This window comes from Vigna umbellata, chromosome 2 (genome assembly GCF_029865625.1).
Source record: "Vigna umbellata cultivar VRB3 chromosome 2, Vumbellata_1.0, whole genome shotgun sequence".
Classification (NCBI taxonomy): Eukaryota; Viridiplantae; Streptophyta; class Magnoliopsida; order Fabales; family Fabaceae; genus Vigna; species Vigna umbellata.
The window spans coordinates 44,466,472-44,490,791 of record NC_142166.1 but is presented as its reverse complement, the minus strand read 5'-3'; the positions used below and the strand labels follow the sequence as shown (position 1 = coordinate 44,490,791).

General features: G+C 30.4%; 3 protein-coding genes across 6 annotated transcripts; 2 read left to right on the top strand and 1 right to left on the bottom strand.

Annotated features, from left to right (window-relative positions):
* The first annotated feature begins 398 nt into the window (after window positions 1-398).
* On the top strand, window positions 399-1,372 carry LOC124844603 (Avr9/Cf-9 rapidly elicited protein). The gene has a single exon (XM_047321567.2). The coding sequence runs from the start codon at window positions 553-555 to the stop codon at window positions 1,081-1,083; it is 531 nt and encodes a 176-aa protein (XP_047177523.1). The 5' UTR covers window positions 399-552; the 3' UTR covers window positions 1,084-1,372.
* Window positions 1,373-11,280: 9,908 nt separating this feature from the next.
* LOC124844595 (Protein kinase family protein) lies at window positions 11,281-18,335 on the top strand. 3 transcript variants are annotated; one of them, XM_088106996.1, is made up of 19 exons: window positions 11,281-11,961; window positions 12,285-12,416; window positions 12,511-12,584; window positions 12,687-12,756; window positions 12,839-12,894; window positions 12,999-13,070; window positions 13,449-13,543; window positions 13,645-13,711; window positions 13,791-13,920; window positions 14,007-14,225; window positions 14,321-14,463; window positions 14,541-14,715; window positions 14,871-14,961; window positions 15,101-15,258; window positions 15,357-15,545; window positions 15,628-15,812; window positions 16,623-16,819; window positions 17,043-17,143; window positions 17,995-18,335. In XM_088106996.1, exons 1-16 carry the CDS (start codon window positions 11,875-11,877, stop codon window positions 15,685-15,687), a joined length of 1,818 nt encoding a protein of 605 aa, XP_087963122.1. In that variant the 5' UTR covers window positions 11,281-11,874; the 3' UTR covers window positions 15,688-15,812; window positions 16,623-16,819; window positions 17,043-17,143; window positions 17,995-18,335. The 3 variants fall into 3 exon arrangements, with proteins under 3 accessions (XP_087963122.1, XP_047177510.1, XP_087963123.1); XM_047321554.2 differs by having other exon boundaries at window positions 15,628-16,819; XM_088106997.1 differs by having other exon boundaries at window positions 15,628-16,819; window positions 16,988-17,143.
* A 1,107-nt stretch (window positions 18,336-19,442) lies between these two features.
* Window positions 19,443-23,063, bottom strand: LOC124844610 (protein SAWADEE HOMEODOMAIN HOMOLOG 1-like). Of its 2 annotated transcripts, none has more exons than XM_047321576.2 (9): window positions 22,889-23,063; window positions 22,408-22,493; window positions 22,279-22,324; window positions 22,046-22,127; window positions 21,524-21,587; window positions 20,421-20,472; window positions 20,151-20,294; window positions 19,943-20,062; window positions 19,443-19,859 (listed from the first exon to the last, which is right to left on the bottom strand). In XM_047321576.2, the coding sequence occupies exons 1-9, from the start codon at window positions 22,943-22,945 to the stop codon at window positions 19,815-19,817; spliced, it is 696 nt and encodes a 231-aa protein (XP_047177532.2). In that variant the 5' UTR covers window positions 22,946-23,063; the 3' UTR covers window positions 19,443-19,814. The 2 variants fall into 2 exon arrangements, with proteins under 2 accessions (XP_047177532.2, XP_047177533.2); XM_047321577.2 differs by having other exon boundaries at window positions 21,524-21,584.
* Window positions 23,064-24,320: the final 1,257 nt, after the last annotated feature.

Below are 24,320 nucleotides of genomic sequence, written 5' to 3'. Positions count from 1 at the left end.
AAAATCTCACTAAGTATTCTACTATTACTAAAGGTGCTTAAATCCGCACGCCACTGGGTCCGCACCACGGACAATGGTCATTTCAAAGGTCACAGACACCATCAGTTTCAGACTTTTAGGTGCTTCTGTTGTTATGGTATATAACTATATACCTTCAACTACATATAATAAATTCAATTCCCATCTACCCATTTTAAATTTGAACTGTGTTTGGGAGGGACTTGTTGAGTTTAATATTTTAATCATAAGAAGATAAAGTAGGGAGAAAAGAAGAGGAATAAGTGTAGGTGTTATATATAATAACACAATAATTGGTGAAAAAGAAAGGGAAAAAGAAGGATATGCACAATAAAACTGTAATGATTATAGGGTTCACTATCCCTAACACCAACGTCAAACATTCCAACTTTGTTTTCTCTGCCCTTATCTACCTATTTTCATTCCTATAAATTCTTCTCTACCCACACCACCAAACCCTCTTCACCAATTCCATCATTTGGTCTATGTAATTGGACCACACCACCTAGCTATTGCTTAGTTTTCTCCTATACGATGAAACGGACACACTTCACTCTGCCACATGTGGCAGACATCACATGCATGGACCCCAACCGTCCACCGCTCGTGCCGGAGAAGCTCTCCAAAACGGTGCGTTTCCTCGGCTTCTTCATACAAAACGACGTCATGAAGCGGGGGAAGAACATAGGGAAGGCGCTCAACGACGTCGTCGTGCGACACCACCAGGCCCTCACCTGCCGCCCACGTGACCCTCATGTCTCCTTCGTGTCGCCGCTGGAGTATCAGTTCAGCTGCAGCGGGAGTCCGCCGCGCCTCTCGCATGCCAGTCGGAGGAAGCTCTCTCCTCCCTCTTCAAGCCGCTCGCCGGCTCATCGCGCTGTGAGGATGTGCCGTGGCGGTGGTGAAGGCATCATAGAGAGGCGCGTGAAGATCGCGGGGTCCGCCGCTTCCATGCTGAACGATGTCGTGGAGAAGGACTTCCACGTGGACGAGGCCGCGGAGGAGTTCATAGCGAGGTTCTACAGAGAGTTGAGGTTGCAGAAATGGTTGGATCACTATTGCTGACGTGTATAGAATAATGTGTGGTTAAAACTGTAGTTAATTGATTAGTCTTCATGTATGTTACTTACTGTTAATTACTGCAATGGATTGTGTTCTTACCAACTCTTATGTTACCAAAAAATCAAAACTGTTGCTACCTTCTTCTACTTTTCCGTTAATTAAGAAGGGTTCTTGGTCTGCATCCATCAGGTTTTGTAAAACCTAAAGTTAACAGTCAAGTATATGTGTCTATCCTATTCAGCTTTATTAAATGAATTTCCAATCAATTGAATATTTTGTTAACTGTCTAAAACTAGATGCAGTTCTTTTATCTATAGGATGAGCAATACTAAGACTTGTTTAACCATTTCTATCTCACAAACTAGTAGCAGAATAGTTTGCTTGTAATCTTCTTCTTTCATAATTGTTCATGGAATTAACAAATGAATTATTAAGAAGGATAACATAAGAGATCTGATGGTGAAAGGATAATTGCCCTAATTTGAATAACACCGAGACATATTGTTGTAAATCACAATCAACACTCATTGACAATTATCTGCTGATAAGGTTTTCAATTACAGTGTCTACTACATAGCTATTCATTCAACCTACACTATAAGTTCAAAAATAAACAAGTAAATTAACTTACCTTACGACAACATTCAACTCTGCAAAGCTTCACTTGAACTACAATGATTCTTTATAAAATCACTATTTCTTGAGTTTTTGACAGTGGACTTAAATAATTTTAACTGTTTATATTCCTAAATTTTATTAATTTACAGATTAAAAGGTATGGATTGTATGGGAAAAAACCAATTTAGGCTGTGGTAGAAGTTTTATGCCCAGAAATAATTCTTGGGAGCTCAGTTATGAAACTATTCGATATGGGACTATGCTAGTGATTTTATTAATTACCTTTCTTGGAGATATAAAATTATTAATTATAACTTCTATTGACCTATTCAATATGGGACTATGAAAGTGGTTTTATTAATTAACTTTCTGTTTGGAGTTTAAAAAATGAATTTTAGTCATATAGAATATACGTTATATAGTGGTTATTACATGTAAAAGAAAAATAAGGATTTTACAATTTCATTCCATATAGAACAAACCAATTAATAACTTTTTATAGTAATTATATAATTATATAAACAATAGTGATTGTGAATATATATGTTCGACCATAATCAAATAATACATACGATTAATATTCAATTAATCACTTCTAGTAAATAATATGTATAATAATATATAAGAGAAGCTTATATTTTATTTATATTTTGTTTTAAATTATAATCTAAAATCATAATATTTTAAACTTCATAATTACATATATATATATATATATATATATATATATATATATTGCACTTAATTATATTTTAAAATTTGTTAATCATAACTATTTTTAGAGAAAATATATAATATTCATTTACGAGAAAAAAATGTATATGTTTTTACTATGGTTCCTCTAACATAATTTTTATTAAAATTATAAATTATATGTAGAGAGAATAAAAAGTAACAATATATTTTTTAATAAACCAATTTTTATCAATTTTTTCCATTGTCTAGATAGTTCTAAATTTGCTAAATATATATTTGATTAGACGCTAAAAATTGCTGATATAATTTAATTTTATGAAAAAATTTAATTATTAATTTCTATTCGTGATTATAAATGCTTTTTATGCAACGAAGTGAATTATTAATTTCATCAAATGTTAATCTTAATGCAATGTGGATTTTTTTTTTTGGGAACAGCATGAAAGGTAACATGTGGACTTATTGTCGTGGCTTTTCTAATAATATAGCATAATTTTCTTTTAAAATTATTAAAATGTATATATTTTAAAAAAGCTACAAAAATTAGATAAATCGTATTTGTAAGTTGATTCCATTTTAAAATAAATAGTGTTAAACTTAATTCCTCTAAAATGCAACTGTTTTATAAGTACACATTACTAGTAGTTTGTTCATCTTGATAATTGAAATAAAAAAATACTATTCCAATTAAAAGAAGCCCACGGTTTAATTTTTACAAAAAGAAAAAAATTATTATTTGGTAGAGAAAAAAAAAACGCACAATCTTTCTAAACATTTTCTCTTAAAATTTATTCTTTCTCAGTAGGTTTTCTCACTTTCCATTCATATGTTTTTAAAGATCATTTTTCTTTAATAGAATAAGTTATTTTTTTTATCTCTTTTCTTAGTATGTTTGTTCATTCTTTGTATGAAACCTTTTTTTACTTGCATGTTGTATTTGAGTTTGTTTTACTAGTCTCTGCAAATCAATAATTTTAATGTTATGTCATGATCATGTTTGTGTTATTCATAAGAGATAAATAGAATTTCTTGGACATCTTAAGGTGTTCTTAGGATTTTTAAACAGTTTGATTTGTCTTTTAAGTAAAAGAAACTAATTACATTACTTTTAACTGATAAATATTTTGTAATTGCTAATTGTATGTTTGCATGATATTTTACTTATGTGATTGAACTGTCTGATAAAATATGATATATGGAGTTGAATTTAAGATTTAATTTGAATTAAATGAATTGTATTTTGAAATTGGGGGTTTGGTCTAGTTAGTATTGCAATTAAGATGATCTTTTTTTTGTTTAAGTTTCTTCTTTCAAAAAACTTTATTATACTTTTTATAAAATAATATTATTTTTTAGTTAGATAAAATCGTTATATATATTAGTAGTATAGTTATACGTTAAATAATTATTAGTATTATATATCTATAAGTTATTTGTTCCTAAATGTTTACTATGATATTTTTTTAGTAGTCATACTATTAAATTGTTACACTTCTTCTAAAGTATGTATATTTTGTTAAAAAAATAGGTTACTTCTTCCAAATAATATATTTTGTTAAAAAAATAGGTTACATTAGTATATTTTCATATAATCATATAACTTTTACTAATAATTGGTTTTTTAAAAAAAAGTTGAACCTTTAAAATTAATTTTAATTAAGCATAGTATTAGTGCATAAAATTTGTTGGAAAAGTACAATAAATATAGAATATATAGTTTTATATTTTTAAAATCATTCAGAATTATATAACCTGATTTTATCCCTAATAATAATTTTTTTAAAAAATATAATCAGTTTTGCCTCAACTATGGTTTAGCTAAACTATAACTACTTGTCATGTGCCATTATTAAATGGTATCACTAAAAAAACTAAGCATGAACAATTCTAGTAGTTAACAAAGAAGGTGAAGAGATACGTACATACCTAACAACCATAAGAATATATTTTGTATATATTTCTAGTTAATTATTATGTAGCCATTTATAAAAAAAAAACTATAAATATATATTGAAAATTGTGAATATAATGAATATGTATAGATATTTCTTAAAAAATAAAAGGTAATCACTGTAATGAAATTTTCCCCCAAATATATTATACCATTTGTTAGGTTTCTAAAAAGACAAAGTATTCAAATTATCTAAATTCTTTTTCTTAAAACTATAAATTGAAACAAAATTACATTCCAAGTTATATTAAAATCTTTTAGACATATATATTACCTTCATTCAAGACAATTACTTTATTTAAATTCAAACAAAATTACATTCTAAACTCAAGACAATATATATCTATATCAATAAAAAAAAGATAGTTAAGTAGATATGTATTTTATACATACAAACGAAAACTACGGTATTTATCTTTATTCTCTTAAAAAGTAATCTTTCGAAAACTTCTTTAATATATATTATACCGATGACAATATCTTTTTAAAAGATGTCAAATATATTTTATCTTAAATCTCGCACACACAAATATTTGAATGTAATTTTTTCATTATCTCTGTTCCCTATCCTATTTAAAGCAAAAAAAATATTTGTATATTCCTGATATAGAACAAATAAGTTTTGACTTATTTTTCTTTTTTTTTAAACTAAAAATTAGTGAAACGATATGTTGTCGCATGTGCCTTTTTGTTTCTTTTCCTTGATCTATAGTATTATGAGGTCCTAAGTACTCTTTTCATTATCAATTTGATGTTTCGTAAGTATTTTTAGAAATTCCTTTCGTTTCAAGATTGTTAGTTCTTTACAAGGTACCGAAAGCTAGATGTAAATTTTAAATGGTGTTTTTTATTCAGTTTTAAGTACTTACATGTTTATTAAAATGGTTGAAGTATATGTTCAAATATGTATACTATGTTAGTGCATTCAAATAGAGTTTTGGTTGTTTGATGGTTGAATTCTAATGTGATACAGTTGGGATGTCTTATGTGAATTGAGTGTTTTAAATGTATCTTGGATGTTGATGACTAACTGAATTATGATTAGAGTAATGAGGGACAAAGTGTTTAGTCTTAAAGATAAAAAGGGGGGAGAGGGGTTTACTAAGTGAGTTGGCAAAATAAGTATTGGTGTAATAAAACTCATATTCCAGGTCTGTTGTGGGAGCAATTGAAAGTTGTTAGATATATGTTTTGGGTGGATATTGGTTTGGAACTAAAGAAGGTGGTCGGTGGTTGGTGTGTGAGTGACTTTTAGTACAAACGGATGGTTTGGGTAGTGAAATTCTAAAGTAGAGAGTTGGGGCAGGTTTTGGAAGTTTTGGATCTATAATTGAGTCTTTTAGAACTTGTCCATGCCTTTAGTTTACTGTTTTAGTATAGAAAGTGGTAAAATTGAGTTTATGTAGTTTAAAATGGCTAATTGGGGTTTTAAGTAGTCATTTTGAGTTAGAGGTGTGTTTTCTGTAGTTTCTTGGTGCCTATAAGGTCTTAAGAGTTATTTGGACTTGTGTATAGGGTATAAAAGGTCAAAATTAGAGGTATTTGAGTTATGGTGTCATGCCCAGGTGCCCCCTAAGCCCCCCTGAGCGCCCTCTTGTCAAGAGGATCAGGCCCAGCGCCCCCCAAGCACCCTCTAGGCGCCCTTTTGTTGGAGGAACTCACCTGAGTGCCCCTAGGCACCCCCCTTAGGCACCCTATTCTAGGGATTTGGTGCCTGAGCGCTCCTCATCCAAATTTGGAGTCTTCAGCTTTTTTCTGTCTTGTGTTTTCTGATGTATTGTTTTTGTTTCTTTGATGATTATGTATAGTTTATTAGTTTTATGGTAAGGTATAAAGTGATATGTTCTTGTTTGTTAAATGGAAAAGGTGTGAAAATGAGTTCCAAGGTGGAACTTCTTGGTGTTGGTTTCAAGTATCATTAGTATGAATGCAGGTAGCTCAATATTGGTGGTTATCCTGATACTCTAATGGTCATTCATTCTCAAGTATAGAGGATTGATATATGTGGTGAGAGTAGGAGGAACAAACTAACCTTGTGAGTGTGGTAGGATGAAACACATTGGCAATGACTTTGTAAAGTAGTAGAGGCCACCACAAATGCATAACCCGCCATAGCTCGACATTCATTCTAAATCTAGATAGTTAATCTAGGTGTTTGTATATTAAGATGTTTGGTTTGATGCATGTTATATATGATTCATATATACCTTGTTCTAAATATTATATGACTTGTTTTGTATCTAGCTTACCCTTATGTTTGTGTGTTGTTTGTGCTTCAATTCTTGGCTATGATCATCTGGTGGGTGTGAGTAGAGGGTGATAAGGTGACAGTAGAACAAACTCTTGGTGAAGATGTTCCTGATGCGTAGATATTAGTAGCTTAGTATGTAGTAGTTTTATTTTGTTCTTCTAGTGGTGGAGACCATCACTCTTCTCTTGTATATAGTTTTGATACAACTATATTGTATAAAGTAATGGTTATTTTTATATGACTGTAAATCTTATTTTACACTCTTTTCTCTAACTGATCTTTTAATATTAAATTTGTAATGATTATTATATAGTTTCTTGCTATATTTTGGGATGTTAAAAAAATAAAAAATATAGTATAAAATAAATTAAATATATTTTTAATTAAATTTAACTTAATGAAATATAAATTAAATTAAATTTTATTTATTTATGATACCTAGATCAATTTATTTATAAATAAATATTAAATTATTTAATTAAATATTATTTATGAATATCTATTTAAAGTATCTATTTTTTGCCCGTAACAGTTGCTGAGCAGTGGATGAGACTCTTTTGATAAAGTTCTAAATAATGTAATATCACTGTCAATCTTTAGGAAGAGTCACACAACATAAGTATGTTCTTGTGAGTGTTAAAGTTGATATGATAAAGTTACATCTTTCACTAATAATATAAATGAAATGTTGTAATAATTGTGCTTTTTCATATACAAGATTGTAATATTGACTTCGTGGGCACACTATGGCTAGTTATTGCGGCTTCACAAATTTATGCACTAAAGGCCTAAGTTAATTTTTTATACTAGCATCAACCTTTAAGTTAATTTTTTATTTTGGCACCCTGATGGTTGATCTGAATAGTATTTCTAAGGTCTTAGTATCATATTAAAGTATTTTTTTACTTAAAAGAAATCAATTTATAATATTTAACAGAATATTTTATAATTATTTTTAAAGTATAAATTAGATTTAAATGTTAATTTTTTTTTCTTAATCAATTATATACAAATACATATAAAAGATATAAATAGAACATAACCTTCGATCTAAAATTTTAAAATAATAAATTTCTAAGTTATTTTACTTATATATTATCTATTTTATTCAATTTTAATCAATATAAAATTTTAAAATTCATTAGTCCTTTATAAGAACCGAAGTAATGTATAATTGAAACTAACTCGTATTTCATTAAAAGAAAAAATCACCATAAAACACGCATGTAATATTTGTAATTTTATATATTGTGAAACTGCTTCGTCTAAATTAATTTGAAAATTGAGGATTTTATAAGTCATGTATTTCACCTGAACTCTCTACATCGAACATTATAAAAAAAAAAAAAAAACTATTGATGGGTCATCCTCCTATTTCTTTTTTCTCAATCAATTTTTAATTTATTTATAAGACATATTTAGTTAGACTTAATAGAAATTTAACGTCTACTCATCAAGGAATTAAAAATCAACTATTAATCAATTTTATAAATAAAATTTATAAAAAAATTTAATTAAATAATCAAAAGACATTAATTTTAACTTATCGTTACTAAAATATCTAGTTACCAACATACCTATTATCAATAAAATTCAAATGCAATTTTCTATAACTCTTAAATTAACGAGTGATAAAGATCTGTCATTAAAAAACAATTGCTATTAAAATAATTTCTTTAAAAAGAAAACGGATATGTTTACTTTTATAGCCATAATTAAAAAAAACAATATTTTGCATGAAAAACTGTATTATCTCTGTAATAACAACAAAATATTTTTTCTTTTATAAAAAGAATAAATTTTACTGAATTGTGATATTTTATAAAATTATTACTATTTAACTTCAATATATATATATATATATATATATATATATATATATATATATATATATATATATATATATATATATAAATTTATGCATATATGTGATTGGATTTTTTAACACAGCAATAAAAGTTAGAAAATATTTATATCTACTATTATATTAAAATGATTATGATAAATAAGAAGATGAGAAGAGTAATTAGATTTAAATTATTATTTGAGATCATTCTATTTATTGCGTGTAATAGTTTTTTTTTTTTAATATTGTGACCATGTATATGACATTATTAGGCTTAATATTCTTCTCTACATCAATTTTATTATGGTTATCGTCTATGATTATTATACGATTTTTTATTTACGTATATCATAATAGTTTTCTTAAAGTTTAATATTATAATAATTCTTATTTAGGTTAGATTTTTTCAAATGGTTCTTTTCTTTTCTTAATTGAATTTCTAAAAGTGCAAAATCAATGCAATTAAGTCTCTTGTTAAATTGGGTTAACTAGTTAAAATGAAACTGAATTGTTACTTACATGGACTGATATGGAATATATGACACATTTAACATAAGTTTCATAGAATATATATAATTAAAAATAAATAAATAAAAAGATTTATGAGAATTGAATTTAGAGATAACGAAATTAGGGTTCATGAAAACGAAATTGGAAACGACGTTGGGAAGGATTTGAGATTGGAGATGCAACAATTTTAGGATTCACAAAATGCTCGACATAGTGTCATCCTCGCACCACCGTGGACCACCATGGACAAATCATGACATCGCGAAACAAACAACATGTAAAAGAAAAGGGTTGCATTGTTGAGAAAAGAAAGTGGCAAAAATGAATGGTAAGGGTGGAAAGTGTGGTTGGAAGAGTGAAGAAGGGATGAAAGAGAAGCAACAGTGTTGTGAAAGAAGAAAATATGATGAAGTTAGGGTTGAAAGAAGAGAGAAAGTGGTGAATGAGTTTGTTCTGTGCAAAAAAAAATGTGATGAATATGATTTAATCAATTAGTATATAATTACTTTACTAGTGTCAATCTAACTATATTAATTCAAAAAGGTTGGTTTAAAAACGTAAAAGATCATTGAAATCAGATAAGCTAAGTTCCTTATGAACAAATAAAAAATCTATCAGCTTCTTCTGGGTGTCAATTCCAACATTCTCGTGCCATCAAATCTCCAAAAACCTATAGTGAACTCAGGCAAGCCACGAACCACCTGCATCTCATCTCCCAAATTGCAAACTCCATAGAACTTGCAACCAAAGAAATCATTAACTCTAAATCGCAGAAAAATCCTTAATCCCAAGTCACAGAAAACTAAGACACAAATCAAGTTGTTTCATGACCACTACCTTCATAGCAACCCGCAAGCCACCAAATTACGAAACCCTAATTTTTGCCAGAGAAGAAATCACGCCTCCCAATTTCAATTTTTATCAGAAACCCTAAAACAACCATATGAAGAACCCTAATTTTTTAGTTCCCAATTTCAATTTTTATTCGAAACTTATTTCTTTAATTGTTTAATGTATCATATTTTACAGATCATGTCGTCCATTTACCACATAATTTAGTGAAATCAGGTGATAACAACAACTCATTCAAATTTTAATTTTGTTAACCTAATTTAAACCTTTTTGTTAATCATAAACTATTATCACTTATTCTTATTTTCAAGTATAGTCATATTTGTATTAATTATAACTTTTTGGTATTGATAAATAACTGGTATTATAGTTAATATTACTTTTATTTCTATAAATCGGTTTTTATCATATTAATCGATTAACAATTAAACCTACTTAATTAAATACAAATAAGTAATTTTCAAAAAAACACTAATCTAATTGATTAAAATTTAGACCTAATCAATTAAATGCAAATCTAATTAATTATATCAATTATATTTTAGATCTAATTGATTAGACGTGAATCATGCCTTCTTCTTAACTTTTTACTACACTGATATAAATCGATTAAATATTTATCTTAATTGATTAATTGTGAATTATATCCTATTTTTAAGCTTTTATAATAAAAGGAAAAAATATTTAATCATTTAAAAACATTGTTTTAAGCCATTACCTAGTAATTGTTTCAAGTCATTATTTAGTTCAATTGCGAAAATATTATCTTTCAATAGAAGAAAATTCTTTAACAAACTTTTTACAATTTTAACTAAAGACACGTATTGGACATCATTAAAAAAAATCTTCCGACCTCGTGTGAGCTAACAAATTAATGGATAAATAAACTATAATCAACAATAATAGAATATATTCTATAAGATTCACACAAAATTTATGTATTATTCATGAAAATCACTTATTCATTAACTTTTCAATTTTTAAATTCGATTCTATAACAATTACGGTTGCCGTAGATATAGTTATAATCAATTCAGGTTTGCCAACTAAAGAATAAATTACATTTTCTTCTCAAATTACATTTATTGTATAGAAAACATTACAAAAATAAAGGAAAAAACTCCAAATATATGTGAAAAATATATTAGTATTTTTAGTAAGTTATATCCTGTTACACCAAACCAACTATAAATGTTTACTGCATTATTTTCCAAGTCTTGAATTTAAATTGACAAAAGGATAGATAAACTAGACCACTTTCCAACTCTCTCAATACAGAATACAACACTTACAATCATACAAATAAGACTTCTAAAATAAAAATAAAACTATATCCACACGTTATTATTATTATTTGACGAAAATATAATTACTAATCATTATTATTAATAATATTAAGTGTAACCATCTTTGCCACATAAGTGGCAATCTAATGAAATGCACGCCTATAAAATGCTTATATTTTAAAAATTAGGAAAAATGAAATAACAAATCTCTATCCATGTTTCTCTGTATCTGTACTTGAAATCTAGAACTGCAGAGAATCCTTTCATTTTTGTTTCCCTCCACAGATCTCTAAAGTTCATTCTCATCAAACCCTAATTTCGGGTTGATTCTAACTCCCTCGTTATTTATTCATCACCCAACCCGTTTTTCCGATTTTCTGCTATCAATTCTTCTATTTAAACTTCAAAATCTGGTCTGATCGATGATTCTGGAACCTTCATGAGTCTCCCTCTTCGTCATGGGCCACCACCATCCTTACCATGCCTGAGCTGCGTACCCGAACTCGCAGAAACCAGCTCGTAGACAACGCAAACGCTATCCCGATCATTCAGCCAGCCTCGCCGGCGACCGCCAGAGCTCGACGGAGGAAGACATCCGCCGCGGCTTCCCGAACGCGGAGGAATCGGAGACAGAACGATGCGATCGCCGCCGCCGATGAAATCGTGAACGATTACGCTGGTGCTGCTTGCGGAGCCAGAAATAGAAATAGAAATTTAAAATACAAGCTAGGAGAGAAAGAGAATAACTATAATAAAATTTCGGTTGGTTTTTGAAGAGGAAGACATGGATGAAGACGATAGCCGTGGCCGTAGCGCAGATAAGGTTCCGGGAGCTGAAGATGAAGGCAGCACTGCCCCTCTTCCGGAGAAGGTGATTTTAGTTTCACATATTCTCTCTGTAGTTTGAGTTCTGGAAAAATGTACAAGCATAACTTTATCTGCTCAGTGTTCTGCTTATATGTCTTGTTTCCCTGTGTTGTTTCTTTTCCGTTGTGGAACGCTGAACATCTTACAGCAGCTTACATGCTAAATAGTCCTATGTCGCTCCACGGAGCTCAAGTTTGGTTCTTAGATTTTTTTTATTATCGCTGTTTCTAATCTCTGGATGAATGAAATTTAAACCTAAGGTACTGATATGGAATAATTTTTGTATACATTGGAAATTAATCTTTTGTGTATTTTTGTTTGCAACAGGTTCAAGTTGGTGGTTCTCCTTTGTATAGAACTGAGAGAAAACTTGGGAAGGGAGGATTTGGGCAAGTGTATGTTGGTCGGCGGATAGGAATTACGAATTCTAGCGAACGGACTGGTGCCGGTGCTGTTGAGGTATGGTCTTAGCATGTGAACTTTGGTTTACAATTGTATTTGAATGATACATATTGGATTTGTTGCTATCCACTCGTTGCTCTAATGACTGTAGGTAGCTTTAAAATTTGAGCATAGAAGCAGCAAGGGGTGCAACTATGGACCACCATATGAGTGGCAGGTTTACAAGTGAGTTGAACGTTTTTCTTCCTACGTGATGGAGTTGCTCTGCTGTGGTCTCACTTTATATTGGATATTAAGTGCTAACTTTGCTGTGATTATGTCTTGTAGTGCATTAGGCGGTAGTCATGGTGTTCCACGAGTACATTTCAAGGGACGGCAAGGTGACTACTATATTATGGTATGTGTTCATGAATTTTTAACTGATGGATGGAGGCTTGTGGTTGTCTCTAAATGATTTTATAACTAAACTTTACATACAGGTAATGGATATGCTTGGTCCCAGTCTGTGGGATGTTTGGAATAACAACTCTCACACGTGAGTATCTATGTGAAATATTGAAGTGTAATTAATCTTTTTTCTTAATGTTGGAACTTTTATTTAATAGCTAACTATGTTTCTTTTTCTTTTTTGGATTTCAGCATGTCTACTGAAATGGTAGCATGTATTGCAATTGAGGCTATCTCCATATTAGAGAAGATGCATTCTAGAGGGTGATGCTCCTTTTCCTGATTATGTTTATGATTTGTTTCTGGTTTTTATTTTCATTGACATGTTGGTCAGTTCAGAATGCTTCCCCACTGATGTGACCATATCATGTTAAATTTTGTTTATCATGTTAGAAAACATGGTCAATAATTTGTTACCTTTTGGTGACATGATGATGGAGAAACATATCTTATTTCTATGGATGAGCAGCATTTATATTTATAAAACGATTTGGGATTTATAAAATTTGGATCTGTTTGAACTTTTGATTAGGAACTCTGGATTTTATTTTCTTTTGTATATGCTTGTATTGTTTAACTGAAATGATTATTGAGTATATTTTTGTTTCAAGAACATTTCATCATTCTCTGTCATTATTGCAGATATGTGCATGGTGATGTAAAGCCTGAGAATTTTTTGCTTGGACCCCCAGGAACTCCAGATGAAAAGAAATTGTTTCTGGTTGATCTTGGGTTAGGTAAGTACACTACATTACCCTTGATATGTCCATTGTCAATGAACATGTCTAATTTCTCATAATTTTGATGCTCATATGGCACTCCCAATTCATCTACCCAGCAACTCGGTGGCGTGATAATTCAACTGGCCTTCATGTTGAATATGATCAGCGTCCAGATGTTTTTAGGTAAATTATTTGTTAAAAATCTACAAACCTTAGTCAACATGCAGGTTTTGAATGATTGTGAGCTATATTCTTGCCACAGGGGCACAGTTCGTTATGCTAGTGTGCATGCTCATCTTGGTAGAACAGGTAGCAGGAGAGATGACTTGGAATCTCTTGCTTACACTCTTGTCTTCCTTCTTCGGGGTCGGCTTCCCTGGCAAGGATATCAGGTTATGACTGTTTCAAATATAATCATTTTAGTACCGATACCTGATGGTAAATGAAAATATGATTCTTATGAAGTTTGTTGTTACAGGGGGAAAATAAAGGGTTTCTTGTCTGCAAAAAAAAGATGGCCACCTCTCCAGAAACATTGTGTTGCTTTTGTCCTCAACCTTTCCGGCAGTTTGTTGAATATGTAGTGAATTTGAAGTTTGATGAAGAACCAAATTATGCAAAATATATATCCCTCTTTGATGGAATCGTGGGCCCAAATCCAGATATCAGGCCAATAAACACCGAGGGTGCTCAGAAGGTACTTCATGATATTATTACTTTAGAATTTACTATTTATTGTTTACACTTTTAAATTCTGACTCTTACTGCTCGTTTTGGGCTATTATTGTGTAGCTTATATGTCAGGTTGGCCATAAGAGGGGGCGTTTGACCATGGAAGATGATGATGATGAACAGCCTAAAAAAAAGGTTCGAATGGGAATGCCTGCTACACAGTGGATTAGTGTTTACAATGCTCGTCGACCAATGAAGCAAAGGTTTTCGTCTGATGTTGCATACGTTTTTTCCAGTGATTTTAAAACGTTGGAGCCTAAAGATATATCTTTTGGTTTAGGTATCATTATAATGTAGCTGATGTGCGGTTAGCCCAACACATTGATAAAGGGAATGAAGATGGTTTATTTATCAGCAGTGTGGCTTCTTGTACTAATCTTTGGGCACTCATTATGGATGCTGGCACTGGTTTCACTGCACAAGTTTATGAACTCTCTTCCTGCTTTCTTCATAAGGTTAGCTATTTTATGTTTCAGCAGTGGCATTACTGTGATGCTGGTGATATCATAGTATCATGTTTGTAAACTATATAGTTTTATCTGTATTATGTTTTACTATTTTTGTTTTGAACTTAATATAAACTGACAAATTCATGTATCTGTTTTAATAGGAATGGATTATGGAACAATGGGAAAATAATTATTATATTAGTGCCATAGCCGGAGCTCATAATGGATGCTCATTGGTTGTAATGTCTAAAGGTAAATATCCCTGAAGTCTTTGTTCTGTGTATTGTGTATCTGGGATCTGCTCCACTTGACTTTTGATGATCCCTTTTGCACATTTTGACTGGCTGTTTAAGCTGTCTTCTTATTTTAATTGTTTGATGAATCCTTTTAGGTACCCAGTACGTACAACAATCCTATAAAGTCAGTGATTCGTTTCCGTTTAAATGGATCAACAAAAAATGGAGAGAAGGATTTTATGTAACTGCTATGGCCACTGCTGGCACTAGATGGGCAATTGTTATGTCACGTGGGGCTGGTTATTCTGATCAGGTCCTGCATTTTAGAAAGTCCTTTGTGATTTAGAATTGTGGCACTGAAGAAAGTAATCTAATTTATATATATATATCTCTCTCTGTGCTCAAAACCAGGTTGTGGAACTTGATTTCTTGTATCCCAGTGAAGGTATTCATCGAAGGTGGGATAATGGTTATCGCATCACCTCAACTGCTGCAACATGGGACCAAGCTGCTTTTGTTCTTAGTGTCCCAAGAAGAAAACCAACTGATGAAACTCAGGAGACACTCCGCACATCTGCTTTTCCTAGTGCTCATGTTAAGGTAAACAGTGCATCTAATTTTCCTTTATTCATTAACAATTCTATGATCATTCTTGTTGACATTTGGTGTTTTGTTTCTGCAGGATAAATGGGCAAAGAATCTCTATATTGCATCTATTTGCTATGGGAGAACAGTGTCATAACCTGCTGAAATTGAGATTTCTGGCTGAATTCTGATCACTGGCCCAAACCTGCTTCCTCTTACTTGTAGTTGGGAACTGAAGATGCTTTCTGACCAATTTTCTGAACAATGCAGTTCAGTATTAATGTATGCTAAACTTACTTTATGGTCACCATCACATATCATCATGCAAAACCTGTGCACTGTTTTTCAGCTGTCAAAAATACTTGAGTTGTGAGTAAAATTAGATTGTCAATCGGGAAGAGTCTTTTGATATAAAGTTTGTACAGATCTGAACAGTAATTATTAATATGTTGAAGGCATGTGCACAGGTTAGGCTTTTGTTTACTGGTGGTTTTTAACAAATATGAACTTAGATTTTCCAGTGGGAACTGGACATTTAAGCTTTGCACCCTTGTACTTGGCCCTCTTTATCCTAGTCACACTTTTGACTTAAATTTAATTCTGGGCTTCTTCATGTCTGAATTTGACAAATAGAAAGTTGTACATTTTGGCAACTGATTGTAATTATTTAATCATTGTCATTATTATTATTGCTGCTGCTTTTTTCTATTTGTCATAGTTTACTCCCAACTCTGGTTGATTTGTGAATACATCTAATCAAATTTTAATGGATTAGTCTAACTGGAGTGAAGGATACGGATGCTTTAGTTCCAATTTTTTTCAAGAAGTATGTTTACTTTATTTTTTCTGTTTTGCTTTTGAAAATTGTTTTTGCACTATCAGTTTGCTACTTTTGAGTACCTTACCATTATGATTGTTTCAATTAAGAAAGTTTTGGGTACTACATTTTCCATCTATTTGATTGTTTTGCATGGGAGCTATCTAAGCATCATCTCAGTTACTCGATGTTTCAAATATTTGCCGCATATATGTGTAATGATGACATTAAATTTTTACTACTGTTATTCTAATTACTTCTTTTGATTTCCGAAGTCTACATGATGGGCTTCCGGTCAGTCGTTCTATATGACTGGGTGATCATTTTATTGTTCTAACAACAAACATTGCAAGGTGCACATTTCGCTCTCTTGAGAATGTAGCTTTCATGGAAGCACATCTTGGAAGATAACTTCTCTACCGCTTCAATATTGATCTGTATATTTACTGAGTTACTTAGACACTTGAAGCAGGTATTTAATTCTGCCTCAATTATTATTAAACATTTTATGTGGTTCTGCTGAAACATTCATGTAACTTGTTTTATCTAGATATACTATATATGCATGAAACATTTAGTGATTATCTGGCCTGATTGCATTGGCTGTTTGATGTTACATCACATTTTTCTTGCTCAATAGGAACTCAGGTTGTTTGGACCATATATTTAACTTCCATGGCTGTGGAAACTTGCAGATTTTGGTTGGTCCTTGCAATGTTATGTTGCCCAGAGCAACCTATATGGTCAAGGAAATCAGAAGCTGTTCAAGGAACTGGTTTTTTTGGAACTATTCGCCGTATGTTATTCTTCTTTTTGAATATTTGGATTTTCTTAGGAAATTTAGGGGGTGACTTGAACTTCAAATTTATGTTCTAATAATAACAAAATTGCCGTATGTTGAATTTCACAATACTACAATTATTGAAGGTCAAGAAGAGAAATGGTAGTTTGGTTATGGATGACTTAAAATAGAAAATTTCTCTAATTCCTTATATAGATGTGATTTTCTGGGGTTATATTTGGTATAGTGGTACTCAGGTTAGAATCTATGATGCTTCCCAGCCCTCAATCACTATGCTGGCTCTAGTGGATTATCTTTCACATCCTGTTCACTAAAAAAAATGCTATTTTTAATTTTAGGAGCTTTTTTCCTAAAATTATGTGATCTGTCTTTTGTTTCCAAGTGAAGGAATTAGTCTATAAACAGTTAGGCTGACTCCTAGTAAGAGTGTCCTTTAAGTGTTGGCTTTTGGCAACTAATAAAATGGAGAGCCTTCCTCCCCCTATCTGCTCTTATTTTCCCAAATGCAATATTGTAAGAAATGTAATAATTAACTACAGAGCAATATGAAACATGATCAAGTTCTAGATCTGGAGCCATTGTTATCTATTGACTATATGAATATCATGCTTGCCTTAAGTGACACTGACTTAATAGTTATTTGGATGATGCAATGATATCCACTAAACTGAGTTAGCTGTCTTGCCTTGGCTTAAGATGGTGACTATGGAATACATTGACGAGTGTCCTGTGGGAAAGGAAATACTTGGTTTATGTCAATCTGTGTATGAACTAGGCATAAGGCATAATTATTATATGTTTTTTATATGGTCAAATAATTTTATGTTGAGTATCTATTTGATTAGGTGTTCCCCGGCTATTCAACAAACAACAAAGTGAAAGGCAAAAGTTCGAATTGATGTCTAAATTCATGCAACTATTGATTCTGGTATTGGAAAAGCCTAAATTCATGCTACTTTTGATTCTGGTGTTGGAAAAGCGGTGAATTATTGTGGTATGGAGGGTGTGAAGTTGGGGATCTATTTCCTGCTCTATTTTGTTGTGGCTTTTTAGAGCGAATCTGTGTATTTTGGAAGATAAACTGTGTTAAGTAACTGATAATGATATGGATAATGTATAATATATTTTGTAATTAGTCATAATTATAATAATTGATGGGTAAATAGTGTGTTTTTGTTTTTTTGTAGCATTCTTTTAATGTTTGCCTAGTAAATCTTTGAATGCAATAGACCATGTCATGGTTTTAACCAATTCAACTTGCCATATTCCTACCAAGTATTGACTTGCTTGTGTGAATAAAATAACTGTAGTTTTTGGTTGAATTCTTCAGTAAGTATTTTTCTGTATGAGGATACACTTTTATAATAATTATTATTATTTTACTTAATTGAGTTGCTTAATTTGATTACTTTTATTGAATTAAAATAATGTTCTGGAAATATCTGGCATAATATTTCTACTAAAAGGTCCCCCTGTTTTAAGGTAACAATTTTTTTTCACTTAAAAATACTTATGTTTTATGGTTTTATATTAAACTGGTTTTATAAAAATTAAATTTAATTGTATTTTTTTGTACAATAGAAATGCAAATATAAAGTTGTAATAGCCTGTGTTTATGACGGTATGTAGAAAAATTGAAAGTAGCCGATTTTGAGCAAAGTTATTTCTGTATTTTGTGGGCTATTTAAAAATTTAGACAAAATGCTTTTGTTCTCACATTTAATAAAATCTTGACCTATTGAGTAACATTGAGAGTCATGATGATGATATTAGTGTTCAATAGCTTACCAGTTATTCTCTAATTGGGTTCAGTAATTGTTGCGCAACCAAAGACTCAAACCATAAAGTCAACTAACAATTTGGGCTATAAGCTAAAGATATAAAGCCAATTGGGCATAGACTACGTTGTTATCATTTTTTTATAACTCTAAAAAACGGGTTAATGTTTAGTAAGTTTGTCATGTAAATTACTGTAAGATCAATTAGTTTCTCTGTTGCACATAGTCCAATTTTGACTTGTACATAACTGTCCTAACCTTTTGACAAAACCTTCAAAATGAGAGTATTAGAACATTTCATTATTTGTAAATTTCTTATGTTTTTGCTCAGTTATAATATTATGGGGATAAATAATTAAAACCCACTAACAAATCAACCACACTGCCATATTTTATAATGAGAAGTTGAGTTAGTTAATGATTATAGCACACATTTTATCAAATTTACTAATTCTTCTCTTGATGCATAGAATATGCAAATTCTTTTTGCTACAGTATGATCACAGAAGCATATGTATTCTTTAAATAAACCTTAATTCTACCCATTCAACCTTAATAATTTCATCGTATCATTCAGTTCCAAAAACATAATAATAATGAGAGTTACCTATCTTACCATAATGAAAAACAAAAAACATATTGTTCAACAATTGAGTCACCCCAAGTGCACATAATTGAATCTTACTCGTCTTTTGACTGCCCACTGCCCTAATCTACTAATATAAGCACAAAAAGATCTAATTGACTATTAACCATTTCCAATAGTTTTTTTCCACCAAAACTTCATGTCAAGTGCCAGTGCAAGCTGCTTCCAACTGCACCCAGGTTATTGGATGAATGCTTGAAAACTCACCTGGGACGTCAAAAATAATTCATTCCAAATACACCTAATATTTTGCTCTGCGGCAAAGTCTTCTCAATCGAACCCTTTCCTGGTAATTATAAATATAACATTAAAGACTTGTAAATTACATATAGAGACGTTAAAACATCCAATTGAAGAAATGCTATGCACCTCACTGTTGTCATGATCATATCTTATTAAGATGAGACACCTGCAACCTCTAATATCATGCATTCTCCTTTGGATCTCTACAATCTGAGCATCAAAGTAAATTGCTTGATCTCTCCTCTCCTAAATTGCAATTGGAACTGTTAGGTTAAATACAGTTACAGTGATGCACTGTAACAAAACTTAAGCAAGGAAATTCAGCCTAATTCACCTGGAAGCATAGGACAGAGTCTCCAACATTTAGGTTCGAACACTCTGTGTTTTCCAATGGGATAGAGCGTTGGCGGACTGAACTTTTAATATTGATCCACTCATCTTCCTCAGCTCCAAATCCAACAAATCTGACATGAACTTCCTTTAACAAAGGGCAAGAGTGTCTCAGATGAAAAAATCTAGTAACTTTTATGGGGAAAACAAATTATCAATTCATTAACAAGTCTTGTAACACAAAGGTATCAACATCATGATTGTTAAAACTTACAGCTTCTCCTGTGCTAAGAAATCTGTGAGCAAGAAATGCCTCAACATCATACCTGCAATTAAACAGTATTTAGAAATACACAATTGATCAGAACAGTTATGCTTAGTATAATGTGCTTCTATCTTACAATTGACAGCTGATCAGTAAAATTTATGAGAATCAGTACTTATTTTTTCAAAAATAGAAAGTTAAAAAGAAAGATGGACAAGTACAGGTCAACCAATAGGAAAAAAATATACCACTCCGAATATTTCAGCAGGAAGGAATAATAGAGACCAAGTCTCAGGATTAACAAGTTAACCATTATAGTATTATGGCATAGATGGTTAAACTTCTAAATATCCTTCCCTAGAAGAATGAAAAAAACAGCTAGCTTAGAATTTCAGCAGGTACAAAAACCAACATAACCATCTAGTTTGTTTGTGTGAAAAAACATCATTTAAATAATCTACCTGGATACATCCACAAGCAACCACATAACTGAATCTTTATTAAAAAGAGAGAAAACAATTGTATTAGAACTTAGAATAAGGTCTATAATAGGATTATATAGATACAAGAGCCTCCTGAATTTTAAGAATATCTCTACAAGGGAACTCCAACACAAGTTCTATCTTCAGAATACAATAGAATGGAGCAAATGCAAAAAGAAAGACGTGGACAAGTTCAGCCAAACAGAATGTGTCTTTCCATGTTAATGATAATGCAATAATTAATTAATAATAAGATAACCTGAAAGAGATATCTACGCCGATATTTAAATTACTTTTTCCATTCCACTATCACTGGGATGTAAATCTGATCTTAGATGAACTAGAGGTATATTCCATAATTGAAGACTTGAAACAACATTTCTACCAACATGGAATGCAGGTCAATGGGACACATATATGATCAATATCAACAATTGAAGGACCTCCAAAATAACAATGTCAATAAGCATTATAATTCACATGTGGGTTTATAATGGTGGGCATGAAGATTTCTTGAATGCTTCTGAAAGGTTATATAAGGAAACTTTCATTCAGTGACATTAAAAGTACATCATAAACACAGATCGCTAAGATAATTTGAGCTAACTGCAATAATCTCCATGTGCTTACCATGCCCCGTCTTTTGATGATTTTGCTTCAAATTCCAACTCTGATGGATCTTGCATAACATCTACTGAAAAACAATCAGTTCAGACACAATCTCATCAGATAAACACATTTAATCAGGACTTTCCTCAGATATATCAATAAATAAAAGTCTAGCAGTTAATTATACCAAAAAGGGGAAACAAAATAGAAAGTGAAAAAGGTTTTCTGAAGGGAATTTATTATCACTTTCATTTTCATATTTTGTTCAACCAAACATATCCAAATAAAATAAAGCAGCATAAAAGCCATAACTTACGCAGCTGCAATTATATTAAATAATTCAATGTTGATGATTATTTGAATACTTGAAGACTGCATAGACACCATAGACATCAACCATAAGATAGATAACCTATCATAACTCAATCTGTGATGACACATGCTACAATTATACTAAATAATATAATTTTGATCATAAGAATGCTTGAAGGTAGCATAACTACTGACTATGACAAGAACCATAAGGCCCATCAGAAGACTCACCTTCCTTACATTTAGGAACCATCAACTCACTGTTAGGGACTTGTGGTAAGTCTTGGAGCTTTGCCTGAAACCAACCTTCAATCTAGAATTTTCCCCCAAAATAAAGGATTAATGAAAAAACTACTTTAGAAAAGAACAAAAATAAACAATATCTGAATACAACTGCAGTATTTGAAGGATATGTACAGGACATTAAGTAAATTAAATAAGAGTTAGTAAAAAAGAGCATTAACCTCTGTCCATTTGATCACAGGCTTCCCTGCACGACCAGTGGAACGACTGCAACACTCAAACACTCCTCAATGACAATAATTCATTTATTACTAGAAAATAATCCAAAATCATTAATAAGTACAACTCACTTGAAACTTCCAGCCAGTTTTTGGTAAAATTCTCTGCCCCATGTTACTCCTTTAGGTTCATTCAAGAAATTTTTCATTTTCTCAATCTGTTTGTCAGAGCAAAGCAAGTTCAAATCATTAGCAGGACATGTAAAAACACACCCTCTACATTCTACAACCAGGTTTTGGAGAAGAGATCTGCAATAAAGGTTTTTAGACTGTTCACAACTGCAACATGTTCATAGTTATGGTTGTCTCTTACAAGGTATCAGTTTACTACTCACTAACTTCATACAAATTAAGACATGCATGACATTTTTGAAGAAAAAACCCTGAACTACAAACTTTATAATTATAGTCATACTAAATTAATTCCATACAGACTCAAATGAACATAATTAAAGCATTTGAAAACTGTTCATTTTTTAGGAAAGACAGAAAATAAGTCAAGAGAAAGATATAACACTTATAGTCATTTATAACTATAATATTATAATAATACCTCTGCTTTTGTAAATCCAGAAAAAACCTCTCGGTTCCGAGGACGCAAGCGGTCCATGAACTCAAATTCGTCCCTTTCAATGAAAAATCAATTTTCTATTGATTAAATTTCTCGGCTAGGAACCAAAGTGAAACCCTAAGAACTTTTCTCTCTCTTTTTAGTTTGGGGAAAATGAGTTTCAGTGATTTCTTCTTATTTAAAGAAGGGGAAACGACAGTATATTTTTTAAATAAAATAATAACAATTACAAAAAATATTAATGTTTTTAATTCATTATATTATTAAAAAAAATAAGTGATTTAAAATATGTTGTACGAAATCAGAATGTAATTAATTTTAGTATTTAGACAGTTTTTTTATTTATTTTTTTATAAATGTAAAATAAGAATATATGAAATGCATATTTAGAAAATCTTCTAGATAATAAATAAATATAATTATTATTAGAAAATGGTGAATTTGAAATTGTTTCAATATATCTTATAATAAATGTGTTTATTTTTATATTATTAAATTTTATATTAAATAAATATTTCCAAATATATAAGATGTATTTTTAATTTAAATAAGTATTTTTAGTACATACATACATATATATATATATATATATATATATATATATATATATATGTTGTACTTAAAATTTAGAAATATTAAAAAAAATAGTTTGTAATGGATACATTATTCAAAAATATTAAAGATTAAGAATATGAACTAAAATGAATTGAATTCTTTTTAGATAATATTTTTACTGAAAAAAATCGTTGAGTCTTAATATAAGCATCTTTGAATATCTATACCCTATCTTAACTTCAGATTGCATTCAAAGGGTTTCTTGTGTTGAGAGATTTCATAGAAGGCCTAGTTGTTCTAGATCATCCTAATCCTAAATATAGGTGTTGTAAGAATTCCATATTTTTTTATTTATTTTAACAATTTACAAATTCTATCATTTTTATTAAGATAAAAACTAATATCACACCTGATAATATTAATATAGCTAATTTAGTACATTATTGCACACGTTCAAGATTGAACATATTTGTTCTTTATTACATTATTCTCAGAACTTATCTAAAGTGCATAATTATTATAGTAAATATTTAACTTTATACTGTTATATATATAATATATATACATATAATATATATATATATATATAATATATATACATATAATATATATATATACATATAATATATATATATATATATATACTAAATATATTTGAATAAAAAATTTAAAAAGTGTAAGATGATTTTTTTTAAGTAAACCAACTCACTGTTTTACTTCTGTTTAAAACTAAATATTTCAATTCATCTCAAGTTAGTTCGTGTATAGTATTTATGAAACTCTCATTAATTAATATTAATTAATAAAATGAACAATATAGAATATACTCAGTTTTTAATGGAAGTATTAAAAAATACTT

Excerpts from the sequence above, each read along its gene's own strand:
- LOC124844603 (XM_047321567.2), top strand. The coding sequence starts at position 553 with ATGAAACGGACACACTTCACTCTGCCACATGTGGCAGACATCACATGC.
- LOC124844595 (XM_088106996.1), top strand. The coding sequence starts at position 11,875 with ATGGATGAAGACGATAGCCGTGGCCGTAGCGCAGATAAGGTTCCGGGA. Across the intron at positions 12,417-12,510 it reads CTGGTGCCGGTGCTGTTGAG|GTAGCTTTAAAATTTGAGCA; the intron begins GTATGGTCTTAG and ends TAATGACTGTAG. Across the intron at positions 13,544-13,644 it reads TCTGGTTGATCTTGGGTTAG|CAACTCGGTGGCGTGATAAT; the intron begins GTAAGTACACTA and ends TCATCTACCCAG.
- LOC124844610 (XM_047321576.2), bottom strand. The coding sequence starts at position 22,945 with ATGGACCGCTTGCGTCCTCGGAACCGAGAGGTTTTTTCTGGATTTACA. Across the intron at positions 22,325-22,407 it reads AAACTGGCTGGAAGTTTCAA|TCGTTCCACTGGTCGTGCAG; the intron begins GTGAGTTGTACT and ends TGAGTGTTGCAG. Across the intron at positions 22,128-22,278 it reads CTGTGATCAAATGGACAGAG|ATTGAAGGTTGGTTTCAGGC; the intron begins GTTAATGCTCTT and ends GGAAAATTCTAG.